The sequence below is a fragment of the Mirounga leonina genome, unplaced genomic scaffold (genome assembly GCF_011800145.1).
Source record: "Mirounga leonina isolate KUSES-001 unplaced genomic scaffold, KU_Mleo_1.0 Mir_101097, whole genome shotgun sequence".
Lineage (NCBI taxonomy): Eukaryota > Metazoa > Chordata > Mammalia > Carnivora > Phocidae > Mirounga > Mirounga leonina.
Window position 1 is genome coordinate 904,987 of NW_023270062.1, and position 15,728 is coordinate 920,714.

At 39.3% G+C, this 15,728-nt stretch overlaps 1 protein-coding gene across 2 annotated transcripts in view; it reads left to right on the plus strand.

The window, feature by feature from the left end:
* Positions 1–8,759, plus strand: part of ARHGEF9 (Cdc42 guanine nucleotide exchange factor 9) — a 241,721-nt gene extending 232,962 nt beyond the window's left edge. For both annotated transcript variants that reach the window (XM_035004955.1, XM_035005107.1), the window contains one exon: positions 8,529–8,759. In XM_035004955.1, the coding sequence (XP_034860846.1) occupies positions 8,529–8,710 (182 nt within the window). In that variant the 3' untranslated portion in view covers positions 8,711–8,759. The remainder of the gene's footprint in view (positions 1–8,528) is intronic.
* The last annotated feature ends 6,969 nt before the right edge of the window (positions 8,760–15,728 follow it).

Consider the following 15,728-nt stretch of genomic DNA (forward strand, 5'->3'; position numbering starts at 1 on the left):
AAAACTGTTAGATTTAATCAATGAATTCAGTAAGGTTTTAGGATGCAAAATCAACATACAAAACTCAGTAGCATCTATACACCAACAATGAATTATTCAAAAAACAAAATAAAACAATCCATTTATAGTAGTATCAAAAATGATAAAATACTTAGGAATAAATCTACCCAAGGAGGTGAAAGATGTGTTCACTGAAAACTCTAAGACATTTATGAAAAAAATTAACAAAAATAGAAGATATCCTGTGCCTGTAGATTGGAAGAATTAATATTGTTAAAATATCTGTACTACCCAAAACCATTCTATAGGTTCTGTGCATTTCCTATCAAGATTCAAATGACATTTTTTACAGAAATAAGAAAAACAATTCTGAAATTTGTATGGAACCATAAAAGACTGTGAATAGCCAAAGCAATCTTGAGAAAGAACAAAGCTGGAACCATCACACTTTCTGACTTAAAGCTATATTACAGGGGCACCTAGGCGGCTCAGTCGGTTAACCATCTGCCTTCAGCTCAGGTCATGATCTCAGGGTCCTGGGATTGAGCCCCGCATCAGGCTCTCTGCTCAGCAGGGAGTCTGCTTCTCCCTCTCCCTCTGCAGCTCCCCCTGCTTGTGCTCTCTCGCACTCTGTCAAGTAAATAAATAAAATCTTTAAAAAAAGCTATATTACAAAACTGTGGTAACCAAACAGTTTAGCACTGAGAAAAATATGGATACACAGACCAAAAGAAAAGAATTTAGATCCCAGAAATGAATCCATGCATATACAATCAAGTAAAATTTGACAAGGGAGCCAAGAATATTCAATAAAGAAGGACAGTCTTCAATAAGTGGTTCTGGGAAAATTAGATAGTCACATGCAAAAGGAAGAACTAGACCCCTATGTTACACCACTCATAAAAATTAATGTAAAATGGCTTAAAGACTTAAATATAAAGCCTGGAATCATCAATTACTATAAGACAACATGGGAGAAAGATCTTGACATTGGTTTTGGCAATGAATTATTGGACATGACACATAAAGCACAAGTAACAAAAGAAAAACAAGTGAGATCACATCAAATTTAAAGGTTCTGCACAGCAAAAATCAACAAAATAAAAAAGCAACCTATGGAATGGGAAAATATTTGCAAACTACATAGTATGTGATAAGGGGTTAATATCCAAAATATTAAAAGAACTCATACTACTCAATAGCAAAAACCCACAAATAACCCAATTAAAAAAGAGGCAAAGGACCTGAATGGATACTTTTCCAAAGAAAATATTCAAAGGCTAATAAGTACATGAAAAGGTGCCCAGCATCACACTAATCATCAGGAAATTTAAATAACTACAATGAGATATCATGTCACACCTGTTAGAATGGCTTTCAAAAGACAAGCAATAATAAGGACTAACAAGGATATGGAGAGAAAGGAACCACTGTATACTGTGAGAATGTAAGTTGTACAGCCAGTATGGACAATAGTATGGGGGGTTCGTCAAAAAATTTAAAAATATCTTGATGAAGTCCCAAAAGTTCATTTTTGCTTTTGTTTCACTAGCTTTTGGAGATGTATCTTGAAAGAAGTTGCTGTGGCCGATGTCAAAGAGGTTACTGCTTATGTTCTCCTCTAAGATTTTGATGGATTCCTGTCTCACATTGAGGTTTTTCATCCATTTGGAGTTTATCTTTGTGTATGGTGTTAGAGAATGGTCGAGTTTCATTCTTCTGCATGTGGCTGTCCAATTTTCCCAGCACCATTTATTGAAGAGACTGTATTTTTTCCATTGCATAATTTTTCCTGCTTTGTCGAAGATTATTTGACCATAGAGTTGAGGGTCCATATCTGGACTCTCTTTTCTGTTGCATTGGTCTATATGTCTGTTTTTGTGCCAGTACCATGCTGTCTTGGTGATCACTGCTTCGTAATATAGCTTGAAATCGGGCAACATGATGCCCCCAGCTTTGTTTTTCTTTTTCAACATTTCCTTGGCAATTCAGGGTCTTCTCTGATTCCATACAAATTTTAGGATTGTTTGTTCCAGCACTTTGAAAAATGTCGTTGGAATTTTGATGGGATGGCATTGGAGGTATAGATTGCTCTGGGTAGCACAGACATTTTAACAATGTTTATTCTTCCAATCTATGAGCATGGAATATTTTTCCATCTTTTTGTGTCTTCTTCAATTTCTTTCATGAGTGTTCTGTAGTTCCTAGAGTAGAGATCCTTTACCTTTTTGGTTAGATTTATTCCGAGGTATGGTTTTTGGTGCTATTGTAAATGGAATCATGTCTCTAAGATAAAAAGCTTCTGCACAGCAAAGGGAACAGTCAACAAAACAAAGAGGCAACCCACAGAATGGGAGAAGATATTTGCAAATGACACTACAGATAAAGGGCTGGTATCCAAGATCTATAAAAAACTTCTCAAACTCACACCCAAAAAAACAATATTCAAGTCAAAAAATGGGCAGAAGACATGAACAGACACTTCTCCAAAGAAGACATACAAATGGCTAACATTCATAACGAAGTATGAACTTTGGGGACTTAATCATTATAAAAACCTCTTTCCCAGCAAAGGAAAGGGTCAACAAAACAAAGAGGCACGCCACAGAAAGGGAAAAGATATTTTGCAAATGACACTACAGTCAAAGGCCTGATATTCAAGATCTATAAAGAACTTCTCAAACTAAATACCCAAAAAACAAATGATCAAGTCAAAAAATGGGCAGAAGACAGGAATAGACACTTCTCTAAAGAATACATACAAATGGCTAAGAGACACATGAAAAAAAGTTCATCATCATTAGCCATCAGGGAAATTCAAATCAAAACCACACTGAGATACCACATTACACCAGTTAGAATAGCAAAAATTGACAAGGCAAGAGACAACAAATGTTGGAGAGGTTGTGGAGAAAGTGGAACCCTCTTACACTGTTGGTGGGAATGCAAGTTGGTATAGCCACTTTGGAAAACAGTGTGGAGGTTCCTCAAAAAATGAAAATAGAGCTACCCTATGACCCAGCAATTGCACTCCTGGGTATTTACCCCAAAGACACAGATGTAGTGAAAAGAAGGGCCATATGCACCCCAATGTTCATAGCAGCCATGTCCACAATAGCCAAACTGTGGAAAGAGCCGAGATGCCCTTCAACAGATGAATGGATAAAGAGGATGTGGTCCATATATACAATGGAATATTACTCAGTCCTCAGAAAGGATGAATACCCAACTTTTACATCAACATGGATGGAATTGGAGGAGATTATGCTAAGTGAAATAACTGAAGCAGAGAAAGTCAATTATCATATGGTTTCACTTATTTGTGGAACATAAGGAATAGCATGGAGGACATTAGGAGAAGGAAAGGAAAAATGAAGGGGGGGAATCTGAGGCAGAGATGAACCATGAGAGACTATGGACTCTGAGAAACAAACAGGGTTTTAGGGGAGGGTTGAGGGAGGATGGGTTAGCCTGGTGATGGGTATTAAGGAGGGCACATACTGCATGGAGCACTGGGTGTTATATGAAAACAATGGATCGTGGATCACCACATCAAAAACTAATGATGTATGGTGACTAACATAACATAATAAAATAAAAATAAAATAAAATAAAATAAAATAAAAAATAGAATTACCATATGATCCAGCAATTCCAGTTTGGGGTATACATCTAAAGGAAATAAAATCACTGTCTCAAAGAAATATCTGCTCCCTATGTTCATTGCAACATTATTCACAGTAGCCAAGACATAGAAACAACCTAAATGTCTTTTGGCAAACAGATAAAATAAATGTGGATAAAGTACACACACACACACACACACGGAATATTCAGTCATAAAAGAAGGAAATCCTGCGTTTTGCCACATCATGAATGAACCTGGAAGTATTGTTCTAGGTGAAATAATTCAGAGAAAGACAAATAATGTATGACCTCACTTATATGTGGGATGTAATAAAAATTGAACTCATAGAAACAGAACAGTTTGGTGATTGCCAGATGCAGGGGGTATGTGGTGGAGGAAATGAGTAAAGGTATTCAAAGTATACAAGCTTATAAAATAAATAAGTTCTGTATAGCATGGTCACCAAGGTAATAATACTGTATCATAAATTTGAAAGTTTTTAAAGAGTAGATCTTAAAAGTTCTAATCAAAAGAAAAAATATGTAACTATGTGAGGTGATAGGTGTGAAGTAACCTTAACGTGGTTATCATTTTGCAGTGTATACATACATCAAATCATTGTTTTACACCTTAATCTTATGCAATGTAATATGTCTATTTTAACTCAATAAAAGTGATAGAAAAAAAAAAAAAAAGAATCTGAGTAGACCAATAACGACTAAGAAGATTGACTTAGTAATCAAAAACCTCCCAAAAAGAAAAGCCTAGGACCAGATGGTTTCACTGGTGGATTCTATGAAACATTTAAAGAAGAATTAATACCAGTCCTTCTGAAACTCTTCCAAAAACTTGAAAGGAATACTTCTAAACTCATTTTATGAGGCCAGGATTACACTGACACTAATGCTAGATAAAGACAATACAAGACAATACAGGCCAATATTTCTGATAAGTATAGATGCAAAAAATATCAACAAAATACTAGCAGAACAATTCAACAGCATATTAAAAGGATCATACACCATCATCTAGTGATTCATCTCTAGGAAGCAGGGATCATTCAAAATATGCAAATCAATAAATGCGATACACCACATTAACAGAATGTAAGATAAAATCACATCTCTATAGATGCAATAAAACATCTGAAAAATTCAACATTTTTTCTTTTTTTATTAAGTTCAATTAGCCAACATATAGTACATCATTAGTTTTTGATGTACTATTCAGTGATTCATTAGTTGTGTATAACACCAAGTGCTCATCATGTCACATGCCCTCCTTAACGCCCATCACCCAGTTACCCCATCCTCCCACCCACCTCCCCTTCTGCAACCCTCAGTTTGTTTCCCTGAGTCAAGAGTCTCATATGGTTTGTCTCCCTCTCTGATTTCTTCCCTTTCAGTTTTGCCTCCCTTTCCCCTATGGTCCTCTGCACTATTCCTTATATTCCACATATGAGTGAAACCATATCAACATATTTTCATGAAAAAAACTCTTGATAAATTTTGTATATAAGGAACATATTTCAACATAATAAATGCCTTATGTGACAAGCCTACCAATATTAATAAGCATGTTCAGTGGTGAATTGTTAAATGCTTTTTGTCTAATATCAGGAACAAGACAAGGATGCCAACTCTCACCACTTCTATTCAACATACTGCTGGAAGTCCTACCCAGAGCAATCAGGCAAGAAAAAGACATAAAAGTCAGAAAGGAAGAAGTAAAATTGTCTCTGTTTGCAGATGACATGATTTCATATAAAAAAAATCTAAAGACTCTCCTAAGAAATAATATTTTTTAAAAAGCCAATCTGAAAAAAAAAAGAATACTAGAATAATAATGGAATTCAATAACGTTTCAGGATACAAAATATAAGTACAAAAATCATTTGTGTTTCAGTACAATGAACATTGAAAAGAGAAATTAATGTAACAATCCCATTTGCAATAGCATGAAATAGGATAAAGTACTTAGGAATAGATCTAACCTAGGAGGTTAAAAATCTGTACACTGAAAACTATTAGATATTTATAAAAGAAATTGAAGAAACACCAAAAAATGGAAAGATATTCTGTATTTATGGATTTTAAGAATTACTGTTGTGAAAATGCCCTTACTACCCAAAGCCATCTGTAGATTTATTGTAATCCCTATCTCAAATTCCATGGTATTTTTCACAGAAGCAGATAAAACAATTATAAAATTCACATGGAAACAAAAGAGACCCTGAATAACCAAAACAATTCTGAGAAAGAAGAACAAAGCTGGTGGCATCATGCTTTCTGATTTCAAACTTTATTTCAAAGCTATAGTAATCAAAACAATATGGTGCTGGCATAAAATCTGACATATAGACTAATGGGAGAGAATCAAGAGCCCAACTATGAACCCATAGTCAACCAATACTTATCAGGAGGCCAGGAATATTCAATGGGGAAAGGATAGCCTCTTTTATAAATGGTATTGGGGAAAATTGGATGTTCACATGCAAAAGAATGTATTAGATCCCTATCTTACACTGCTCAGAAAAATTAACTCAAAATGAATTAAAGACTTAAGTGTAAGACTCAACACCACAAAAAATCCTAGAAGAAAATATAGGGAAAATACTCCTTGACATGGTTTTGGTAACAAGTTTTTGAATATGACACCAAAAGCACAAGCAACAGAAAAAAAAAGTGGGACTACATCAAACTAAAAAGCTTATGCACAGCAAAAGAAATAATCAACAAATGAAAAGACAACTTACAGAGTAAGGGAAAATATTTGCAAACCACATATCTGATAAGGGATTAATACCCAAAATATATGAGCAGCACAAAAAAAAAAAAAAAAGAATGGGCAAAGGACCTGAATAGACGTTTTTCCAAAGAAAACATGCATTTTGCCCATGTAAATGTTCCATAGGTGTAAGAAAAGGTTTTCAATATTTCTAAACATCAGAACAATGCAAATCAAAACCATGAGATGTTATATTTGTTAGAGTGTCTGTTAAAAAAAAACAAAAACAAAAACAAGAGATAAGTGCTGGTGAGAATGTGGAGAAAAAGGAACCCTTGGACACTGATGGTAGGAGTGTAAATTTGTAAGCTACTCTGAAAACAGTATGGAGGGTCCTCAAAAAGTTGAAAATAGAGTAGTAATCTGATCCAGTAATCCTACTTCTGAGTATATATGGGAAGAAAATGAAATCAGGATCTCAAAGATATGTCTGCACCCTCATGTTCATTGCAGCATTATTCACAATAGCCAAGACAGTGAGCAACCTACATATCCTTCAGCAGATGAAGGGATAAAATAAATGTGATATATACAGTGGAATATTATTCAGCCATAAAAATAAGGAAATCTTGCCATTTATAGAAACATGGATAGACTTTGAAGGCATTATACTATAAAAATATAAATACTATATGATCTCATTTATACTGGAATCTAAAAACAAACTTATAAACAGTAAGTAGATTGGTGGTTGCCAGGGTCTGGGGTTGAGGGAAGTATCAAGATGTTGGTCAAAGGGCACAAACTTTAGTTATAAGATGAAGAATTCTGGTGATATAATGTACAGCATGGTGACTATAGTTAATATTTTAACTTGGGAGTTGCTAAGAGAGTAGTTCTTAAATGCTCTTACCACCAAAAAGAAGTAATTTTATGAAATGATGGATATACTAACTAACCTTATTGTAGTAATCATTTTGTTATATATATATATGTGTGTGTGTGTGTGTATCAAATCATCACATTGCACCTGAAACTTACAGAATGTTATACACAATTATATCTTAATAAATCTTGAAAATAAAAGTAAGAACAAAAACAAAACAAAACAATATTGGCTTTTAGAAAATAGCTCGTTGCTTCCTACTGAAGTGTCAGTGGCTGACGATGGCTCAATATGATACTACTTCTAGGGTAATGGGATCAAATCATCAAACAAAGGCAAACAAAGAAGTTGTGATGTTGAAATTTCAGACATTGGTCTGCAGATGAGGAAGCTATTTGGGAGCAGCAGAGAGGTCTTCATTGCATTCTGAATCATATGCTGTATGCTGTTATGTTCTGAAAATAGGTTAGGATTAAACTTTAAATTTACCCCCCCACACACCCTGGAATCCCCTATTCATGTGAATTTTGCTTTGAAAATTGGTTTCACCAAAATATGGTTTCATCACATGGTGTAGAATACTGGATCACTTGTACCTTAAATTTTAGAAACCCATTTTCCAACAAAAGACCTGCTTCAAAGTCAGTAGCTCTTAACCAGGCTCTTTTGACACTTCTAGGGGGGAGTTGAAGAGGGAGAAAGCCAAATTCCTTTGAAATTAAATGGAAATTGTTGGGCGATTTGCAGAACCAAGTCTGGCATAATGGATTATGGTCTCTTGAAAAGAGCTCTGGGGGAGCCTGGGTAGTGCAGTCAGTTGAGCATCTGACTCGGTTTTGGCTCAGGTCATGATCTCAGGGTCTGCCCCTCCCCTTGCCCCTGCTCTAGCTCTCTCTCTCTCTAATAAATAAATAAATCTTAAAAAAAAAAAGAAAAGAGCTCTGAACTGAGAAAGAATGTGGATTCTATCCCTTGCTTTATGACCTTGGGTATGACATTTCACCCCAGGTCTCAGTGTCCTCATCTGTAAAACCACTGATGACAACACCACAAGATTCTCAGTGATACCTGAGTAAATGGGAAAGTGTGTGTTGTTGCATTAGTCACCATACCATTCCAAAATCTGTTAAGGAATGCACTTCTTCCTTTGGATGATTTTCAGTTCCAGTTCACACTCTCTAAAATAGGCTGCCTTTAATTGTCTGCTCAAAGTGGTCACTGGGTGATTTGGGAAACCCCTTGCTACTTAACTTACATTCTTTCCCTTTGATCTCCCATCTACTCTAGGTGTCAACTCCGCCCGCTCAGTTCCTCCTTCCTACCCACCACCGCAGGACCCGTTAAACCAGGGCCAGTACCTGGTCCCTGATGGCATCGCTCAGTCACAGGTCTTTGAGTTCACCGAACCCAAGCGCAGCCAGTCACCATTCTGGCAAAACTTCAGCAGGTTAACCCCCTTCAAAAAATAATAATTACAGGGAGGCAGATAATTTTAAAATAAAGTAAATAAAATTATATTTATAGATGGACATTTTTTTGGAGAAGCACTGTTGAAATTTATATATATATAAATATATATACCTATATATATATTTATATATAGAGAGACACACATACACACACAGACCCTTGAGTGTACAGACACACACACACACACACACACACACAGAAGGACCAAAAAAAAAAACATTTTCTGTTGTTTTGGGGAAGTGAAATCTGTAGTTGGTAGGAAGAGGTACCAATGACTTCTAAACATGTGATCCCTTCTTAAAAGTTTTCTGTTCTTACCCTGTCCCCCTCCCCTTTATTTTCAGAAATTGACACTTCTATGTGTTCCTTTTCTTGTTGAGATAATCTCTTTGCTCCCTTGTGAGTGATTCATTGACTTGTCATTATTACCATAGATGTGTTTGTATTTTTTTTTTCTTTCCTGATGATACTGATGCTGATAACTTTTGAATTTACTTTGATGTGATGGAGTTTGGGAGTTTGAAATTTCTTTTTTTCCTTTTCCTTTTCAATGGGTAAAGGGAGGATTCCCCTTTCTCTTTTCCCTCAGCTGACCATCTGTGACTGTTTCTACAGCCCAGCAGTTGCCCCAGACAGCTTTTTCCCTGCATCTTCTGTCCTCAGTCGTGCCAGTCTAGACATGCTCTGTTGTGCCCAGTGACATAACTGCTTGATATTTCTATTGCTTTCACTGTGTTTTAGATGTCATAGAGGGATCAAAACCAAACAGAATCAAGGGAGAGTCAGAGTATAATAATTCTGGAGAGGAGTTCTGTTCAGGGAACATTCTGCATTTGGGCTCTTCTCCTAGCACTGGGGTTCCCATGTTATAGCACTGCTGGGTCATGAGCAGTTTTGTATCTGGGGTTTAGTTTGAGCCAATTATTCTCTTCTTCAAGTTGATTTGGTTATGGTGTTCCTTGTAGGCCTCCTCCCTCCCCTAACCTAAAAGATCAGAACTTGAAGCAAAGGGGCTGAGACTCTGCTTCCCAGGGGAGGGATTCAACTGCCTCTAGCACCAAGTAGACTTAAAGTTGGGGTTCCCCACTGAAATCATTTCAGAGGCCTGGTCATCCCTGCTTCCATTTTCAGATTACAGGCAGCATTTATAGGAGTCTATGAAGGGGTCAAGACAGAGCCCACCTGACCAAGATCCTCAGCTGCCTTCAAATTATTGACCTGGACAGGATCCAAGGCTGACCATAACCTCTTAAAGGAAAGAACAGGAATGGGCATGGAAAGAGGCAGCCCTAGCCCAAGATATGTACCTGCAGTTCCTACCACTCAAGTTATGTGAGACTTTCCCCATTGTTAACAGATTGCATGGACAATCTTCCATGATTACTTCCTTCTCCTCTCCCTGTTGTCCTTCTTTCTCCTGTTCTCCTGGCACAGGAAAATTCCTGCTATTAGCATAGTTAAAGAACTCTGTCACTCTAAGAAGGCCCTATTGCCAAAATTCTCCTATCCCAGGACATTGGAAGCAAGTAAGTGAGGAGCCCAGGGAAACTTCCCTATGGAGAAAAGATCTGAGGTAGAGACACTACCCTCAGACTTATTTTTGGCAGGCTTTATACTTAGGCAAAACTAACTTCTCCCACTAAGAGGCAGGCTCCCTATGGGGGCAGGAGTACCTGTTCCTGCTCCTCACATAGCCCTTCAGGTGGACAGACCTTGAACAGCAAGGAGAATGGAGTACAAAGGAGTGAGAATGGGCCCTGCTATGGAGAACCACTCTAATGAGGAATCTGGAAATTGTGAGTATGTTCTGGAACCTAGGAGAAAACTTCATCATGAAAGGACCTCAGCTTACTGAGCAGCAGCCATGGCTACATGAGGCCCTCAGCATAGCTGACTTGATTGCTGCTCTATGCCTCCTGACCCAGACCAGGCCCTGCCCAGCCTGGGAATTATTCCTCTGTGGGAATCAAATTACAAGCTGTTTGCTTCCATTCCACCACATTCAAATCAGACTTGTGGGGTAAGCCAAGGGTAAGCCTGAGCTGGGCAGGGGGCTGGGGCTCGGGACCGGCCACAACTGCTCAGCAAATGACCCAGCTACTAAAGTCCCACCTTGGCAAGGAACCTGATATCCACTGCCTAAGCTACAATGGCTTCCCTGGCAAATAACATGTGTTTCAATGGCTGTGTAGGCCTCCCTTAAGTATACGTTCTTTTCCTACTTTCCGTTCTCCACTAGGCTTAACCTTGACATGTTTCTCCAGGGGCTAGGAGCAAACCAAGAGGGGATGCTTGGCCAAGTCCCTAGGCCTCTCTTAGCCAAGCCCCCTTGCTCTCCCTCCATGCCCTTCTCCCCTGAGCCTGTGCCCAGAGCTTCAGGATCAGGATTATTACCTCTTGCCACCCACCTCTCATCTACTCAAACAGCTGGCCTCACCAGATGCCAATAACTTGTGAAAACAACAAGAAATCAGTTTACCATTGGTTGGAGTGTTTCCCCAGCCTATGGCAGCAAAGCAGACCAGTGACCAACAGCCCCAAGGGGAGCCCTGTTACCTGGGATCAGGGTCCAGGTCTATTCTGTGTCCCCACAGCAGTGCTATCCCCAAGAACTCTGTAAATCTCCTCTATGTGTGCATGGCCCCCAAGCTCCCCTTTTCTCAACTCAATGAGGCCTGGATTTGTTCTCCAAAAGGCTTTGCTAGTGTGTTTTATGGGCCCTGCTGTGGGATAGTCCTAACACAGAAATCTAACTCCTCTTTCTCTCTCCCACTCTCCTCTTCTCTCTATGTGTATAACTCTAATGGATTTATCAAGGACAGCAGCAAGAGAGTTCTGACAATTCTAGTGTGAAGCCAAATAGTGATCTTTAGTGCTTTGGGGCTGGGGTGGGCTGGGGTGGATGGATGGGTAACAGTGATTTTGATTACCCCTGCTGCTCTGCATTTGCCAGTTTATTATTTTGTTTCTTCTGATTGTTTGACCCTGTCAAACAAGTGTCAAAGTTGTGTGTTTAAAAAAAAAAAATTGTTTAACAACAAAACTATGATGTTGTAATGACACAAAGCCTTATGAAAATATTTATGGAGTTCAATAAAAGAAGTAAAAATACACTTCTAGGCACATTTTTCTTGCCTCTGTGTGTGCATTTCACTAATTGCAAAATAAAGGAAATTTTCCTGATGGGGGACAGCTTATCCCAATCTAGTCTTGGCCTGCCAGCCCTGTTGTTCCATTGTCAGGCATCTCATGGGCTGTCTGTGACCTTCCATGCCCTTTCTGGAAGACAAGTTTGATCCTGTAACCAGGGACGCTTCATATGTCTTTATATATGGGACTGTTCTTCATGTCACCTGTCCCTTTGATAAGACTTGAGGACCCATTCCTGACCCCATTCCCTTCCCTTGCAGCTACAAATCCAGTACATGTCCTGGGCACTCATGGGAGCTTAAAAGTTGCTTTTTGGTTCTAGCCAGAGGCCATATCACATTCTGGTTCTGTCTCCTCAGAAGTAGACACATTCCTTATCCATCCCCAAAGTGGGTGTAGTGACCTTACTGTTGTATTCATCATGGTGTTGCCTGCAAGTTGATGCTCCTTGCTGCCCACAAGGCCCCTATGTGGTGTCTTATCCTGCCCTTCAGAGAAGCAATAGTGGGTTTGTTTTGGCACTGCCTCACCTGCCTGTCTCTAGAGTGACTAAACACTAACTCTAATAAAATGCTTATTTACTAAAAGATATCAGATAATTGTCCTAAGCTATAGAGTTAGGAGGAAGAGCAGGTGTTTTACCTCTGGGTTAAGGTATGAGCCCTATTTAGGACTAAGGGATGTCCCTAATCCTGGATTTGGAGAAAGTAATTATTAAAACATCTCCTTCAATAAACTTTACCCTTTCTCCATTTCTTGGCTCTCTCATAATTTAATCTCTTTTCCTACTGTCCCCACTTCTTCCCTTTCCCATGGGGTCTGTAATCTTTTTTCATCAAACTCAGAACACTCAGTTCTCAGCAGTCCCTTCTCCATCTTACCATTTCCCAGCTTCATCAGCTTCCAAAGGTGAATCTCAATTATGCTCTGGTCTGAGTACTCCCTGACTACCTTCTGAGGGTCCTAGAATGGTGAGTGGAGAGACAAATGCTGGAGGGTCTTACACTCTGGGATGCAGCTGATTCTCTCCTAAGGTACCTAAAATCAGCATGTCTCATCACCAGAAGAATTATTTCTGAAAGCCCCATATGGTCCACATGATCATCCATACTCTTTATTACCATAAATAATCGCTCTACTACTTACCAAGCTTATTTGTTAAGAGCATTTACCCACTTGCTACCCTCAGTTTTGTTACAAGGTACACGATATTCACTGTTGAGAGTGCTGCTATATTTATTGATGAAAGTGCCACTTGCCTAATTAAGTTTCCAATTTGCCTTTTCTAATTACTAAATTTCTCCACTTGACTGGGGACAGAAAGGGCAGCAGATTTAAAGTATCATTTTTAGGAGGCTTTCAAAGGGGAGGGCCTTAGCCCATCCCAAGATCATTTATCAAGGACAATGGCTTCTCATTCTACTTTTCCCCAGCATCTTGTGGGAAGCTCAGGAGTGGAGAGAGAGAGATCTGTGGTGTGCCCAGATGACCAGAACTAGAATAGAGAAAGGAGACTTCCCAGCTTCCAGGAAAGGCCTCTTCCTAGAACAAGTCATCCCTGACCTATCTGTATCCTGGGAAGTTTCCCACCAGGTCTGATGGAGGAGGCTAATGGCTTGTTTATAAACAACAATTGCTCCTATTTCAATGACCTTACCACATACAAGTCTCATGTAATCCACTTCACAACCATTTGGCAATGGGGTTATTAACCGCATTTAACATGAGAGGCCAGCAGCTCATTTGAAGTGACTAGTCAAGGTTCCCCAGCTTATGGGTATTCATCACCTAAAACTCAGCCCCATTCAAACTGATCTCAGAGCTACTTCCTCTCAGAGTGTTTCTGGGGCTGTATGTGTTGGGAAAGAGCTGGACAAAAGTATGAAATGATCTGATACTAACGTGAATGAGTGACACTCTCCTTGAGAGCCCTCTTAAATTTTCTAATACAGTCCTCCAACATGTGAATGCAGCCATAGGTCGTTTTGTCTCTAGTACCAAGACCAAGTGGGATAAGGACCAAAGCTTCTGCTTACTTCACTGAGGCCACCACTGTGCTGTTTGGCCCACTTAGCTTTTGACCTCTTTGGGATTTCCTTATTCATGCTGACCTGCTCACTACTGGCTCCCAGAGGCTTTTGTCCTAAAATATGGGACTGATGAGGTAGATCTTGTTTGCCCAGGCCTTTACCTGTCAGGCCCAAGGTAGGATAATGAGACTTCTTAATATTCCACCAAGTCCCACCACTGCAGGACTATAGTTCAGCCTGGCCATAGGTAGATTAGATCAGCTGGGTTTGCAACACAGTTGAATAGGGATGTTTGGTGGTAAGATTCATGTTCCCTAGAAGCACACTATTCTGGTATCATCTCTCCCATTTCTGTCTTGGGCTGTGACCTCCTTCTCCAGACATGTCACAGGGACACTATTTTCTCATATACTTGAGAAAGGGGGGGGGGGAAGGAATGTACATGGGCAGGCAGTAGCCCTGCATTCTTTAGAAACCTCTATTATTTCTAGTTAGCTCACCAATAGGTCATTTAAGTTAGCTTCCTAGACAAGGCTATGTCCATCTCCACAACAAACATGCTTCTCCACAGACCTGTCAACCAGCTGAATCAGATTCAACCCCCATATCTTGAGTATGTAATCTGGGCCAGACCTTATAGTAGGTACAGCAGAGATACCAAGATGACTAAAGTCTCTATCCACAGTCACTTATTTAGTGAGAACATATAAACATGGGTCATAACAGGGATGGATGGGAGCCTGGAGGCACTTAGAGAATGGAATGGTTAATTCTGATTGAGGAAATCTTTGTAACCAGTCAGGATAAATTTGGTTATGCTGCAGAAACAGATATTCCTAAAACTTCAAAGGCTTAACATACAAGAGTTTACTTCTTGCCCATGCAAATCTTTCTGTAGGTCTAGGTAACTCTCCAAATCAGCTATCTGCCATGTGATAGTACACAGTCTGGCCTGCTTCTGCCTTGCTACACCTCCATCTTAACACATACTTCCATAATCACTATAGCTGGAGAAAGAGTCCTAGAGTGTTTCCAATTTACACTTAAATTCTCTATCCCTGCTTCCAGTCACAACCCAAAGGGCCAGAACTGATCACATGGCCTCATCCAACTTCAAGGGAACAGGAAACTATAGAAGTCCTGTAAGTTCAGAAGGGCAGGAGAACTAGATATTGATGAGCATTAGAAACCTCTACCAAAGAAGGAAAGGTTTGAACTAAGCCTCAGAAAACAGGGAAAATTCTACCATGTTGTGAAGGTTAGAGCAACTGAAAAGTTAAGGGGAACAATCCACACAAGATCATCCTTCTGACACCAATTGCAAGTCCATGGGTCCCCAAGATCACCCTTAGGTTTGATAATTCACTAGAAAGACTCACAAAACTGTTAAAATCATGGTTTTTAAAATCTATAGGGTGCAGATTAAAATCAGTTAAGGGAAGAAATCAGGGCAGAGTCCAAGGAAGTACCATATGGAGAGATTTAGTTGTCATTTCCCAGTGGACTTGGGACAGATTTACTTTTTTGGCATTAATATATGACAATTTTCATGGAGTATTGCTAGGAAGAGAAGTTCCCCCAAGTTTCTTGAGATTTTACTGGGGCTCCATCACTGTCTCTGTGACTAATCTCAGTTCTCCAATCTCCTTAAGAAGTGGGCTGATGCCAGGTATCCCACAGCCCACATCATTGATGTGGCCCAAAACCCCACCCTAAATCACACTGTTAGACTGTCAGGCGACCCAAGGCTTCCAGTCAAACAAAAACACCCCTATCAGACCCAACATTCCAAAGGCTTAGAGATTACCTCCCAGAAGCTGAGGGTAAAGACCAGACC